At 44.8% G+C, this 15,677-nt stretch overlaps 1 protein-coding gene across 1 annotated transcript in view; it reads left to right on the top strand.

Moving 5' to 3' along the window:
- The window catches only part of Tmtc2 (Transmembrane O-mannosyltransferase targeting cadherins 2), a 374,186-nt gene extending 359,924 nt beyond the window's left edge, over positions 1 to 14,262 (top strand). Inside the window, exons 5-14 of the mRNA XM_065454315.2 lie at positions 619 to 733; positions 1,465 to 1,550; positions 3,032 to 3,093; positions 3,954 to 4,076; positions 4,426 to 4,504; positions 5,055 to 5,176; positions 5,856 to 5,937; positions 6,900 to 7,014; positions 8,545 to 8,608; positions 10,173 to 14,262. Of these exons, the coding sequence (XP_065310387.1) occupies positions 619 to 733; positions 1,465 to 1,550; positions 3,032 to 3,093; positions 3,954 to 4,076; positions 4,426 to 4,504; positions 5,055 to 5,176; positions 5,856 to 5,937; positions 6,900 to 7,014; positions 8,545 to 8,608; positions 10,173 to 10,370 (1,046 nt within the window). The 3' untranslated portion in view covers positions 10,371 to 14,262. The remainder of the gene's footprint in view (positions 1 to 618; positions 734 to 1,464; positions 1,551 to 3,031; positions 3,094 to 3,953; positions 4,077 to 4,425; positions 4,505 to 5,054; positions 5,177 to 5,855; positions 5,938 to 6,899; positions 7,015 to 8,544; positions 8,609 to 10,172) is intronic.
- Positions 14,263 to 15,677: the final 1,415 nt, after the last annotated feature.

Below are 15,677 nucleotides of genomic sequence, written 5' to 3'. Positions count from 1 at the left end.
TCGCGATGGAGGCCGATGCGAACGCCCTGACTGCCGATCTAGAGTCTGTGTACATGTGCGTTCTGTTGTCGTCCAAAAGAGCCAAAGCAACAATCAACGTTTAACACTTCTACCACGATGCGATGTGCCATGTGAGGCAGAGATAATGCTCAACCGTCTGAGATTATGAACAATGACGACGCACAACAACGTCTCAAGCAAGCACGTCTCCCTGTGCGTTTTGTGGACTACGCACACAAACAGCAATGGTGCACGCAATGTAACGTTTAACATCAACTCACCACTCTCGTGTTGGACTAAACGTTGAGGAAATTAAAGATTCGCTGCCAACATCACCGCTAAATATCGTCAATCAAAGCAAATAGCATACAAAACTTCGCTTACATCGATTCCCACAGTGCGTGAGATCCGAACATTATTTTGTTAACCTTTTCTTGTTTTCAGGGAACATTCTGTTGAGACGCAATAAAATGTCATGGATGAGTTTCGCAAGGATGTCGTTGCTTTTAGCGACTAGTATACTCAGTTTTTTTTATTTTAGCGCGGACTTGTGCATTAGTTTCTATGGACACGTTCACTCACGAAACACTATTCTTTTTCCTGCCCCTTTGCTTTCAGCTTACGGCAACCTAGCCAACATCCTCAGCGCGCATGGCAAGAAGGCCGAGGCCGAGTGGGCCTACAAGAAGGCGCTCACCTATCGCTCCAACATGGCCGACGTCCACTACAACCTGTGAGTTTAGTCGTGCGTACTCTGGACGGCTCGATTCACTCTCTCTGTCTCTCTCTTTCTCGCTGCATTTTTTTCGCTAAGAAATATTGTTTAATAGCGGACAGAAATGCAGACTAAACTTCGCGTCTTTGAATATTGAGCCGTAACCGCGCATAACGTCGTTTCCACCGTATGTTTTAGGAATATTCTCGCGTATTTGAGGGTGAGGCAGTTGTTTCCGCACAAGAAGTTTCCGAACGTTGCCAGGATTGAGCCTTCGATTATTTTCGAATCTAGCGTGACCCAAGCCCTTTTTCAAAAAGTAAAATAACATTATTGCAAAGTTATCTATAGCTTCGGCAAGACGCTGTCAACTGTTGAGACCTCGCAGACAACCTGTGCGGGTATTTCGGATGGTGTCGTCACCTGTGCGTTTTTAGTTTATACGTCCTTATAACTGAGGAGGCAGTGGGACTTGGAAAGAGGAAGGGGGTACACCAAACCCATCTCGCTGCCCTGAATGTGACCCATCTGTAATTCTAGAGGCTAACTTACCGATATAGCTTAAGCATTCACTTTCTTCGTACGTCTACCTTTTATGGGAGCTTTCGTGCTATTGATTCAATATAAGTTTGCGGGCTCTCTACTCGCGAATATATTAGCATCCTCAAGCCGTCAGTCTCGCAAAACGCAGAACAGATATCTCGTATGCTTCAGGTTTATTCTGTGCTTTTCTTTTTTTCGTCCGTTAGGGGAATTCTACTGCAAGAGCAGAACCGGTTGGAGGAAGCCCTTCAGAGCTACAAACTTGCGATCCAGTTCAGGCCGAGGCTTGCAAGTAAGTCCCTCACCCTCCCTCATGTTGGTCGTCGTTGACCCCGTGTGTTCCTTTTTTCTTCCTCCTTTTCTTTGTTGGTGTTCTTTTTGCAAGGTGCTATAGGCGGATGCTACCAGCTTCATCAAAATATTATACATATTTTAACCGTAGAGAACAAATTAGAAGATGGCCGTTTCTTCAACGTGTTATTGTTCTTTCTGGTTAAAGGAACACTAAAAGAAAATATTAAGCCGAGATAGATTGAAAGATTAGGCTTCTGTACTAATTCGTCATTTTATTGGGAGAACAGAGCTTTTGTTAGTGAGAAAATGGCGAGAATGTAAGATCGGAGTGGCGTGACCTGTTCTGGAAGTATGGTACCTCACCTGTGGCGTTTAGCGTTGGCTGAATGTGGGTCACGTGGAGATTACGTCAGCTCGTCCGCTTTGACCCGGGCGGTTCAAATTGAGGAGCAGCAGCGGCACTTTCGGCGCCAATTTGTATCGGAAAATGTATGGATCTAGTCTCACCTAATATTTTCTTTCAGTGTCTAAGTGCGTGAAAAATTAAAATTGCTCATCGACTTAACGCGCATTAATAATTACCAGCAAGTAAGCAAGTCATGCGCATTTTACGGAAAACCTTGTCTATTTGCTTTCTGTATAGATTTATCCCGAAGTGAGCAACGAAGGTTTCTCCACAATATAATGCAAAATGCAGGAACAGATTGTTCCTGCCACATGTATTAAGGACGTGTATTTCGGGACTGTCGCTTTAGTTTAACGGTTGCTGGTAAATTCACTTGTCTTGGGCATGGCCTGGCTTCGTATTTGCAGTTTTGGAACGTAAGTTACGTTTAAAAATTTAAGGAAAACGGTGGATATTTCTTGCTTATTCATTAGTTGAGTACCACATATCCCATTACTTCCTTCTTTTTCCGTCGTTAATAAGCTATTGCTGAAGAAAATGTAATTTATTAGTTGCTGCTGAATTCTTTTTCGCATTTTCACTTTTGCTGAAGCGCGCCGTTAGAGTGCGCTGACCTTGCGCGGTGTGTGTCCGCACGTCGTCGTTGTTGTAGTCTGTTGTCGTTGTAGTAGTAGTAGTAGTAGTAGTAGTAGTAGTAGTAGTAGTAGTAGTAGTAGTAGTAGTAGTGGTAGTAGTAGTAGTAGTAGTAGTAGTAGTAGTAGTAGTAGTAGTAGTTATTGTTGTTGTTGTTAGTGTTGCCACCGCCGACTTTTAGATATGGCGATAACGTATCCACGAGTGGGTTAGGCACACAGCGGAAACAAATTGAAATTACCCTCTTCCCGCTATCCTAATGTCAATTATTACCAATATAATTTTTTTAAAAACGCAGTGTTGGTTCTTCATTGCTTGCGTCTATCTCACGCTGTGGTTAACAGCAGCAACATAGATCACCATATTTCGCAAACGCTTGTGCACTGACGTGAATCTCGACATCTAAAATGTTGCAACGACGCTTCTTCAATCTCCCACAGTGGCACACCTCAACATGGGCCTCGTCCTTGGCATCATGGGCAGGAAAGAGGAAGCCATCGAAGTGAGTGACCTTCAAAGCTTTTGCCCCTGTTCCCTGCAGCGTACCGTCGTTTTGTTGCACTCCCGAAGTGCTTTTTCTTTATGTGTGTGTTTTATTTAAGTTAAGCACTTTGCATGGGGGCGCGAACGTTCAAGAAAGCTTGTGTCGAACGTCGTTCTTCGTGTTACTTTAACAAAAAGATTTTCAATCTATTTCTAAGAGTCCCTGTTTTTTCTTCAATGCCACTTCTGCCGTGTCCTCCGGTGCCGTCTACTGTAACATGCAGTGGCTTCAGCCACTTCTCGCTTGAAATGATTGCGTAATTCTTAACTATAATAGTTGCGCATTCTATTAATCCTTCATTAGTGACACAACCTTTCAATTTTTGTTTACCATGCACTAATTCCTACGCCTTTTTTTTTATACTGTACTTTACTATGCCACATATTCGATACAACCTATCCCGCAGACCACTTAACATCGCAAGTCTGCTGAGGTAATCTGTAATTGATACTATAGCTGTGTGAAAGGGAAAAAAATTGTCATCCACCCCAATGTAGCACGAAGCTAGAGAGGAAACCCATCCCGAAACAGGACGATATTTTTTTTTCAACTACGAAGCTTTCAAGCTTCATGCTACATTCGGGCGGGTGACAATTTTGCCCCTTTAATGAGCCTTCCTTCACTTTGCGGGATTCCGCAGAACTGGTGTTGCCAACATAGCGGCGTGTTCCAAACGCTGCCGCACAAATACGTTTGTCAGTGCGAAAAACCGTCTTCTTCCTTTTGTTTGTTTCTCTTTTGTTGATTGCTCAGTCTCTGTCGGTCGCAGCTATAGCCTAACCGGTCTCCGCGTTCCTCTCCGCGTGCCCCGTCTGCAGGTGTACCGGCACTGTGCCCAGCTTGACAGCGCGGGCCTCAAGGACCCCAAGACTCACGAGAGCACCAAGATCTCGGCCCTCTTCAACCTTGGTAGGCTCTACGCCGACGAAGGCAAATACAAGGTGCGTGCATTGAATGATGGAATTGATCGGTTGACTGTTTCGCTCGTCGTTTCTAGTAAACGGCGTTTGCGAGCTTGTACTGAATTTATTTACGTAAAACAGATTCATAGCGAGAGCCGCGAGACACTCTCAATTACGTCATTTATTACTTATTCGGGAAATTTGGATGTAAATTTACCAACGTGTGTTTGCCCCTAGTTTGATATCTGCCTTGGGTAAGTACAAATTCAGCGTGTTAAGCACTTTCAGCATGGTCATAGCCTTTCCTGTTCGGCGCACTTGTTCAGGGTCATACTTAGTTGCCCACAAGTGGATAAAGAAAATTCTTTTTTGTACTTGTTTATTTTAGGAGGCGATCAGAGTTTACCAAGAAGCGGTTGCCAAGATGCCGGATCACTATCAGCCGCAGTCTCTCTACAACATGATGGGTGAGTTTTTACCTCTTCAAGCTTGAATGTTCGCCACGTGTTTGCCAAGTATTATTTGCCAAGTAACATTTGCTTCACGTGAGAATCTTAATCTCTTTCTCGTTAAAAAGACTAAGCTGCATTTTCTTTTTTTGTTCAGCGAATCTGTTATTGCGCCTAGAAGCATTAAAAAATATAAACGTATTAATGCGAAAGTACAGAACTTGTCTACGACTACTCCTATTCAAAGAATCAAATGTATTTGCACGGACAAAATTGGAAATTTGATTACAGCTATTCGAGGGCAAAGTTACAAATGTATTAGGTAGTCAGCTCGTGCAAATTTATCGAAATCTTAATCGTTTTCCAGAAGGCGTTCAGGAGGAGGTTCAAATTGAGGAGGTTCAGAGTTAGAAAAGAGAGCGTTAATTACACTAACAGCCCTGCTAGAAACTCGGTTGCGGTATCGCACAGATTGGTTTTTTAAGCGTTGCGTTTGGTGCCTGCACGCAAAATCTGGAGAGTTGTGCCGAAAAACCGCACTGATAATTTGCCACGGGCGTCCTTGCAGGCGAGGCATACTTCAAGCTCGGGGACTTTGCCGAAGCGGAGCGATGGTACAAAGAAGCCCTCAAAGCGAAGCACGACCACATCCCAGCGCACCTGACCTACGCCAAGCTCCTGTCTAAACTGGTAAGGCATCACTTCCTTTTCAGCTGCAGTTCTCTTGGCTGATGGGCAAAGCAAGAAGTTTCAGAAATGTGCCCTTGATAACGATGTACTCGTCGTTTTTTTTTTCTTTAACAATATAGGCGGCAAGCTTGCGACACTTGAAAAAAAAATATTCTTTTTCATGTTTTCATAAAATAATTTGCTTGCCAAGCCAACAGCATGTATCCACCAGCTTGATGAGTTAAGGCTTGGCTGTTTGCCACCTGATAGGTTTTTATGCACACTTTTGTCAAAGGCGCTAGAAGAGCGAGTGTCGGTCTTCAGCCTACACTCGCCTCTCCTTGGCTGGCAGTGTGTATAACATCCTAGACATTTAGTAGGCATAAGAGTATTTCCTGGTTCCTAATCCTTGTTTTCGTGGGTACCGCTAGCGAATGGTTTCGCTGTGGATTCTTATGATATTCCGAAAAAAAAAAAGACAAGTTAAACGGAACATGAAAGGAAAAGTTGCCGACTGACCCTTATACTTGTTGTCCGCTGGTGCTGGTTTTTCCTATCTTTTTATTCGCTTGCATTTGGTCTCTTTTTGCCAATGTTTCCCGAAGAAGCTCGCGCATGCGCTAGCACTGTTGATACAAGTTCCCAAGTAAGTAACCAAAGTGCTCTGCTAACATTCGGCACGGTTGCCTTACGTTTCCAGAACAGGCCCACCGAAGCGGAGCAGTGGTTCCTTCGGGCGAAAGGGTTAGCCCCGAACGACTCCAGTGTGTACCAGCATTATGGTAAGCAAACTCTAGCTTGTTGGCGCTTCAGGGACATTTCGCAGATGTTCATTAAATGGGCACAACAACACGGAGTTATATTATATAACTTGCTACAATGAGTTTCATACGAAGACTCGTTCTCGCATTCGATAACAAAAAAAAAAGGAAGTGGCTGCATCTCATATGTGTGAGCACGCGCGGGCGCACAGGCATGGAGTTTGTAAACTCAAGCTAAATATAACAAGTTCATAAGCCCCCGTGACAACTCTATAATGGGCGTACCCTTCCTCCTCTCCCTTTTCAGTATAAAAAAACGCGATTTTGCCATTTATTTAATTATGAAGTATTGTAAGAGCCTATTTCTCAGACATTACGCAATGAATTATCGATTGATTAGAAATGAGGCGTGAAAGGCTGGACAGTTACATTTATGGCGGTATTCTTTATAATATCGCATTATAAATCGTCTGGCCTAAAAAATAAACTTCTCTACTACAGGAGAAAATAAAGGCCCTGCTTTTCTTTTACGGAAACTCGCCGCTGCCACGTCATTGTGACGTCACAAGTTTCAAAGTATATTCTCGTATTTGGGCCGTTTCGACGCATGAAATGTTCTCAAAACGGGCGTGGTCGAGTCTGTGGTATCATTAGAATGCAATGTAGCCCTTCTTTACCGACAAGCATATATCTAGACTCGAATGGATGCTATCAAAATTTGTGACGTCACGGTGGTTTGACGCGAGACAGAGTGGCGTTATCAGCCGTATTTCGTTTTTTACGTCTTCTCTGCATTCCCAAGCCTCCGCTCACAATAAGCGCGACCGTTTTGCTGTCTCATAAGCGCAGTTTAGAAACACAACCTAACTTGAAGATTTTTCACTGTCTCGACGGAAGCGTGGGCCGCAGTATACGAGCTCAGCGCCTCGTGACCTTGTCGTTAGAGGGGAACAGTTCTTGAACGAAGCCGTTCTCCAACGCAGGTCAGTTCCTGTCCGAGTCTGACCGGCACATGGAGGCCGCCGAACTTTACCTTCGAGCCGCCGCGCTCGCACCCGATGAGTACGAGATCATCTTCAACGCCGCTAACACGCTGAGGTAAGCCAAGCCTTTCTGAGTTTCCGTCATGCATCTTCGTAAAGCCACGCACTGGCGCGCGCGAGCTATGAATGCCGAATGTCAATACAGTAACTGGTACAGTTCTTAATGCCTAAATCTTAGTGATACGCAAGTATTTGATGGAAGTACTACGAGTCTATTTTGAGCTCTCGTATGCGACGGAAGATTCATTGTCTTTGTACTTGCGAAAGTTCCGATGGAGGACAGATTATTTATGCTTTATTCGTCCCTCGCCCCCAGAAAGAGAATGCGCGAGCACATACGTGCTGATTTGGTGTAAGCTTTGAATATATTCCGTCTTCTAAGCGAAGCGTGTACCGTGGGAGTGATTACACACACGTACGCGCGCTCACAACTTAAAAAAAATTTGGAGGACGCCTAATCTTCGCCTTTAAGAGTGGAACGCGATAGCATTCAACGATCCCTGACTGCTTCTCACGCTTCCCAGCAACTGGAGCCTATGTAATCGTAATGTTTACCTGGAAACGCTTGCCGCGAACGCTATGCACGAAGGCGTGTTTTGCGGTGGAACCACGGCATCTTGCGTGGGCCGCGATGCGGTGGAGGCGAGTGCCACCTGGATGGAGTTTTGGCGCGCGCCGCAGCCGGTGTGTGAACGCCGTGGCCGGCTTGTGTGTGTGTGAATGGGTTTGAGTTTTCGGTTAACAGAATTATGTTTTCTCGTGTAGTCAAATTACAATCCGAGAGCTATCATGTCTGTAGGTTGTGTGCAAGTCGTAGTCTACGATTTTTCTACGTATTTTAGCTTGAGAAATTCAATTATTTCAGTCAATTCCTTGCGTCATCTGGAAGGCCTGGGTATATGTTCTTATTTCTACATTGTTGCAATGTGTTTTCATGATGTTCCTTCCCCTGAGCAATGTACGGGTAGGGGGGCCTTTGTCAGGCAGTTGCATCTGCCTTTAGCCCCTACATCCCAGGCAATGTATTGCCTAAATAAAGCATTCAAACATTCAAGCATCAAACATATGTGGTTCGAATATCTCATTGCCGACGCCGGCCGACAGATTTCCTGCGACACGGGCTCCTTAGCGTTATCGCGCCAATAAGGCTGTCATTTCACGCCGGCAAGCCCTATATGTTGTGTAATTACTGCGTGAATGTAGCGAAACACCGTACAAGAAGACTTGTAGAAATAGTGTAACCACAGTGCCTTCTTTTATGTATTTTTGTGCAGTGTTCCCTTCGCATTTGCGCAGTTATTTCGTGCAGTAATAAGGAGCCAACTAGCCTCTCAAGATGTCCTCCTTTAGAAAGCGGTAAATGCTGCGCAGGTTCTTGCTGTTTCTCTTCTTACTCTACCATTACATCGCGTCACGTTCACATCAACGTGGTATTTGCATAACTTATTAATTCTTGTCGTTTTGCGGCACCAAATGCTTTCGCAGGCGCGCCAGTGTAAACAAGTATAGGAAAGGGGCATATTTCTGCCCTAATGTCAGCGAAGCAAGGATTACAAGTGTTTGGTCTATTCGATTTATTTTCCAGGCAAGCGGGAAGGAATGCTGAAGCCGAGGCCTTCTACTACACTGCAGTGAAGTTGCGACCCGGTGTAAGTTGATCTACGTTGAAACAACGTCCGTTCTCATCCTGTTCTCGTCTTCACTACCTCAACATCGGTCCGCTCCCTCGCCGTGTTTGCGAAGAAACAGGTTCGATGCATCATTCGATGTAGTGGACCTGTGTCTATCGCAGATGTAAACACAAAGGATATAAACATGTACAAGCAAAGGCAATGTAATATCGAGCGTGCAATGTATGGTAGGTCTGTTTACCAAGGTGGTTGCATACAGCGCATGTTTTGCTGTTAATCAATCATCCGCGCAGAGTCAGTCTATTATAGACGGAGTTCATGGCTTGTGTTGGAAGTAAGTCGTATCATTAAAGACATTGCGGTCGCATGTATCGTTCAATAAGTACTAGCAGTCAAGCCAGTCAACTTTCTTCTGCCGGCTTCTCTGCTTTCCCTGTAAACAAGCGCGCTTGCTACGCTCCGCCTGTAAAGCGTGCTCCTTCGCAGCTGAACCCTACTTGTGGCAAAGCCAACTTTCATAAACGCATCGCGTTTCTAAATTCAATGAAAAGCAACCTGCTCTGTGAATATCGTCGTGTAAGTATGTATTTATGCAGCCTTCTTTCCCAACTAGGTTTAGGCGCGATATTATATTTGTTTGTACTGCGTTCTTACTTAAGATGCAACTACTGCTGAGTACGTCCTCCTCATATTTCTTTGCTTGGTTCTGTGTGTATTTTTTAGTAATTTGATTGTTAAATATCTGTTCGTTTGACATTTGCCGAACATTTCGCTGCTAACAGATACTGGGGACTGTGCGTTTCGCACAGCTTCAAATCTGGTCGTTGCAGTTCCATGCATATCAAACATGCCTGCGTACCTATTTCTTAATGTAGTGGCTTTCGCGCAGCTCTCCGCTGCTGCTCAATGATGTGCAGAGGAAACTCAGCTGCCCATATCTTACGCATTTGCTTTAACGCAGGATTTGCAAACCGTAAACTGCAAACTGCATTTTCTTACCTGGTGTATACAATGCACCGCGCATACGTCACTTACAAATCCTGATTGCAGTGCACTGTACAGGTAATCAAGCCTGCCGGCGGCATTTTTTAGTTCGCAGATGCGCATACTGTCTCCAGTTGCTGCACTCATCGTACTCTTTGATACGGCTTTATTTAAAGGAGTAAATAAGAAAAGTTGCAACTGAGCGTTAAAAAATAACGTCACGTTGTCTTCAAAGAAGCTCCGCTGGTGTCCGCCGTACAGGGGTCGATTCCAATCGCTTCTATATGACCAACATTATGAAACGCGGCGCGCAAAGAAGAAAAGAAAAGAAAACATGTAAAGAAGGCGACAGGACAGAACGTTACTCTCCACTAACGTTCATCTTAGAGCGCTAACACTCTGTACTAACGCCTTTTTACCACCGTTCTTGAGCTATCTTTAGTCATGCCACTACCATAATCTATCCCAGTACTGCATCTTCCTCAATTGTAGAAATATCTTAGCACGGGCAAACCGCATGCAAAATCTCTGCCAGAAGGCAGACACCTGACGACTTCCTCTTGAAATGCTCGCCATTGTATTCTTTTTCTCGCTGCAGGAGGTCACGAGTCACATGAACCTCGGCGCCATGTTGCACGTCAACGGGAAGCTGCTCGAGGCCGAGTCAAGCTACCTCGAGGCGCTACGGTTGAAGCCAGACGACCCTATAACGCAAAACAACCTGCAGAAGCTTCGAAACTTGCTCGCCCAGAAAGGGCTTCGGGCCGCCACCACCATAGTCAGCAACCGGCGGTAGCGGCGTCGTTGTCCGCGGAGATCTTCAAGTAACACAGCGCGAGGTACCGCCGGAACCGGAAACACCTCAGCAGCGCATTGCGCGCAGAAGGCGCGACGACGTCGACGACGCTGGAGCTGCGCGGCCGGCACAGCCTGCGGCAGCCGCACATCCTAGCCGCTGCTTGCTCGTCTGCGGATTTCGCCTGCCAAGTTTCGTCGTGGCCTCCGAGATTCGGCGGCGCTTGCTGACTAAGGAGGTTGCTTGGGGCTGACACCCCTCGCCGCCCGATATCGGAGGCCATGCTTTCGTCTGCGAACTTCGCTTCGCCGCCAGGAGTCGCCTGCGAAGCGCCGGCAGCTGCACGGCGCCTCTACAGCGTGACGTCACCGGCGCCGATCCCAGACGTGTTTTGTTTCACACTCGCTTGTACTATTGCTGTTGTCGTGTCGCTTCGGGTTTGTCCCCGGAAAGCGACAGAGAAAACACTTGTGTCCTACTAGACTGATCGCAAACTGACTATCGCCGTTGAGTGACCGCACAGAGCCTAGTCAGTCCTCTCCCCGACTCCCTTTTCCCAACTTTTTATTTATAACGCTTTTTTTACGCGTTTCGTCTGGCAAGCCTATAGCAGCTCTGGAAGCGAGTGACGACTTTTGCGCCGCAGTTGTTACCGCACAGTGAGCCTCTGGAAACGGAACTTTAGTCCCTCGTTGGCTTTTCTTTTTTTCTTGTCGGAATGTCAAGGGGAGGAAAACGGAAGTGCAGTGAACACGTTACTTAGTCACAAGTGTGTCTGGCCGGACTCGATGCAGTATGAACCATTTGAGTTTCTTCTGGTTTTCTTTTCGCCCGTATCTGTGTGTATGTATATAACGGGTTTATTGTCGCGTTTCTATCTCTCTCTCGAAATATCTGCTGCTGCACTTCGTCGATTATGTTATTCCTACGAGAAGCAACAGGTCTAGTCAAAGTGCCGACGCTCCGCTGTGGCTTGTCCGCTGTAAATTACATCGCTCGCTTGAACGGATGTTCCTTTCCTTTGTTTGTACACGCCCTGTATTTTTCCAACCTTTTTTGTGTTGAACCCAAAGCCCACGGTCACGTGTAGTGCTTACTAATAAGCCTTCGCGTTTAGGAATGAAGTGGGAGAGTAGTTGCCGAAAGAGAGAGAGAGAGACACCCTATTCTTTATTTTTCTCTCTCTCTTTTCCTCTGTGAAGGAACGGAAGAAGGATATAGAGATGGAAGAAAAGATAAATCTATATATTGAGTTGTGATATGCGCGTTTTTCGGTTTCTCCTTTCTGACGCAATCTTCTGGCGCACACACGACCAAACTTTTTGCTTCCATGTGTAGATCGACGGAAAGGACATAGTATATATATAAATATTATACTTATCTCGGCACATCCATCGTCCTTGTGTACAGAGAGAGCCATGTAGATAGACAACGCGCGGCAATACATGTGCCGAGATCCTGCAGGAATTTGTTCTAAACTGATGGTAACCGAGACCTACTTCTTTCTTGGCTTCGCGAATTACACTTCTTAAAAGAAAAAAAAAATGGTGGAATACCGAATGTGACGCAGTCATTGCAGTGCTTTCGTAGCTTACAATAGCAGTGGCTGGCTGTGTGCGATTTTTTTTTCTTTCTCGTCTTCTATAAACTTCCCCTAGAGTCGAAAGCAGAATTATCTGCAAAGAAGGCTACCAAGGCTTTTACAAAAAAGTATTTTATATGGGAGGTTCTACGTCCTCTTGTAAAAGCTAATCTGAAATCCTCGTCAATTCACGATGCTTTACGAGACTTTAATCGTCGCTCTACGGTGACCACCGTCGCAAATACAACATTGATTATATTTTTTCAAGATATTTCTTTCAAACGTACTCAACATAAAACACAAAAACAAAATCTGCATCTAACTTTTTTCTTTTTGTACCCATTCAAGAACTGAAAAGGCTATACTCTAAAGGCCACCGATTCCTTAGACGGAAGCCGCACATCTTTCCCGAGGAGACGCGAGATTTGCTTTTCTTCGTGATATTTCTCTTCTACAGATGCTGAAATATAAGTACTCGGAGGCTCAAATTTCAGATCCACTGTTCGCGAAGCTATAAGCTCGAAAACCGGCATTCATGTTATGTAAATATCGATACCTGCTTCCGCTTTTCCGCCGGGATGTGGACTCCTCTTGGCGTTTACTATTATTAGTAGTACCACTATTTTTCCTTAATTTAGCAGCGAATGTCTTGTTCATTCGTGAAGAAATTCTAGGTCACTGACGACGTTGGATTTCTCTGTGCTCGCTTTTCTTTACCTTTCTTCTTAAAGGCAATGTGGACGTATTGGAGCGTTCCCAGTAACGTTCCCTTGATCTGCCACTGTAATTAACAGATGAAGTATGAGAGATTAAAAAGAGAGAGAGAGAGAGGAAGTGATAGCCACGTGATTTCTATAGGCTGCTTGGGAGCGAAAGCAATCTTCTCTGGCCTTTTCTGTTCCCTCGAGAGCAGCCGGCCGGCCTTTTAAGTTATTTATATTTATGGCATCCCTGTGTTTGGTTGTTTTGTTTTCTCGCTAGACCATCGCTAAGGTCTGTAAGCGCACCCCGGGATTAAAAGGTTCTCTTCCGCACTACGAAACTGAGGTTTAGTCTTTTTTTTTTTTTCCAAACAGCAGTGTGACGATATGAACGTTTTTTTCTGTCTGTTATGTCTCGGCGCAAGAACACGCAGTGGTATCGCGTGATTCGGTTTGTTGTGTTTGTGCGCGTGATTCGCGCCAGGAAATGTTTAATCGCGAGTTTCCCGCGCGATCGCACGCTTTCCCTGCACCGCGTGTTGTACTCCGGCTAATCCCGCGTTCGTGGCAGATTTGCCGACGCGGAGATTAGCGGAAGCTTGTAGTGGATTGCTGCTTCTTGTGCGCCCATAGTCACGAACCTATATTTAAACAAGAGAATTTCTGTGCATCTCGTTTTGAGATAACGGATGAACTTTCCCTCTTGTTTCTCGTTAACACTTGCCCCACATGCAGTGATAAAAATATATATATATATTTCAGGAAAATGAATTCTTGCATCAGCCAAACAATGTGGAAACTAATAGTTCAGCATCTCAGTCTCGACACATGATGTTAAAACAAATGACGACCTTCTTTGAAGGCCGTGGGAATAAAAAGTGACGACTGAAATCATTATTGAAGGAAGTACCTGAAACTCCAGATGCTTCCAAAGGTCACAGTATGAACTGATACCTTTCAGCGGTATCACTTTTTTTTTAAAATATACTATAATTGCCCAATTCAGTGGGCAAAACACGCGTCACTCCAGCGAGGTACTGTGTCCGATACCATGCCACGCACACAGGGCGGTATCTCAGCAAACGATTCAGATTACCGTCGCAGCTTTGGTTACATTGTAATTGACAAAATTAGGCAAAGATACGCCGTGCGGACGGTTTCTATGCTTCTTTCTCGCCAGAACTTTTCGAGTCATATATTTTTTTTAGCAATGAAACTCGATTTAAAGTGGGATTGTTCCTTTGCTTCTTATTCTTCTTGTATCGTTAGGTGTAGCAAGTTTGGTCACGTGACTTTGGGCGAACAAGACAAGCAGCTTTCTCCTTTGTGATGCTCGGTGCACCGTTTGTTCCATAAACCGTTGCGATTCCCGATTTGTCTCGTTTCGCTCGCTGCCCACGTGTGCATACCACAGGCGTCGTCCCACGGCGCCCATGCACGAAAGCCAACGTGTGCCGAAATGTTAAATAAAAAAGAAATTATAATAATGAAAGAAGGATGACGTTATTAAACTTGAAATGAACGCGCACGCGTAATAAAATTTAGGCTTTCCTAAACAGTTCTGTACAATACATTAAGATATTTACAAATAAATTTTTGAATCTAAAGACTTGCGAATGCGTTGCTTCTCTCGACTCTATCTGCCGGGAATCTTCGAGGATTGAGCATCGCCGTGGACGTAAGTAGCGTTGTGGGCGGCGCCTTTACAATTGCTAGCAAGTGTTGTTGTTGTTATTATTATTATTGTTGTTGTTGGAGAAACAAAAGAAAGCAGAGAGGTTAATCAGGAAATAAAAAAAGGGGTATTACGTGCCAACATCACGATCTGATTATGAGGCAGACCATAGCGGAATAATTGGGACCACCTGGGGCTCTTTAACGTGCACCTAAGTCTAAGTACAGGTTTCTTTTTTTTCGCTTTTTTTTTTGCATTTCACCCCCATCGAAATGTACCAGGAAAAACTAACTTTAACGGTGACAATATGGGAAGTTTGGCCAATGAGAGCACGCGCGCGAGTGCGCACGCACGCACGCACACAGCAGAACAGTATAAATAAAGATAAAATAAATCGCGAGCTTTCAAAGTCGCTTATACAAGGTGTTTTCCGTGACTTGAGCCAAACCTTAAAAATATTTAAATGCCACGTAGTTGGACCGAACCAAGGTAACGTTGTTTGCCGTTCCCTGAAGATACTCAGATTATTGCATAATTAGCATTAATTAATCAGCTTCTGAATTATAATAAAATGAAAAGTGTCATTGAGAAAATTCTAGAGAAAGATGAAAAACTCCCCATGCAGCTTTCTGTTGCTCAATAAGTGCTACAAAAAAAGTGTTTTTCCGAGTGTGAAAGAAGCCCAACTTTTTCGTAATTCGTAACTTTTCCGTAACTGAAATTCACAAGTGCACTTGAAAGTTCGCAATGCCAAGTTCGGACTGCGGTTTCAAGTTAAATTCATTGGTCGAAAAGAAAATCGGTTTTATCGCGGAATCTTCGGCATGGATGAAACTAAATTACATTGCAAAAAAAAAAACTTACATTGACGGTCACCATGGACGCAATCTTAAGAGTACTAGCTCGTCTAGAAACTGCGTAAACAATAAACGTAACCGAACGTGACAGCACCACAGCATGACATGCGTGTCTTGCGGCGAGTGACAATAACACTGACAATCTAGTGAAAAATCGTCACCGTAAAAAAGAAATACAATGTACGCGTGATGACACGGTGCTCTGACATCATCTTGACCTCTGTACGTTCGGGTACTAGCCCAATGAGGAGCTGCGTCCGTGACGTCATAAATAAACTATCTGTACTTTCGCTCAGGGGATTATAATCGTGTGCCACAAAGCGAAGTGTAGCTTCTGGCCTTGCTCCTGCAGTGTGAACTTGAAACGCATCTGCCACTGTCGTGCTCGCAATAGGCCGATTTGTCTTTCGTGTGTATTGTGAACGCTTGTACAGCGAAGACCACTACAACGAATTTCTCTGTACAACGAAGAAATTTAGGCGCCCCCGACAG

Source organism: Dermacentor albipictus, chromosome 2, assembly GCF_038994185.2.
Source record: "Dermacentor albipictus isolate Rhodes 1998 colony chromosome 2, USDA_Dalb.pri_finalv2, whole genome shotgun sequence".
Lineage (NCBI taxonomy): Eukaryota > Metazoa > Arthropoda > Arachnida > Ixodida > Ixodidae > Dermacentor > Dermacentor albipictus.
The sequence above is the reverse complement of the archived record's forward strand: the minus strand, read 5'-3'. Positions and strand labels throughout refer to the sequence as shown.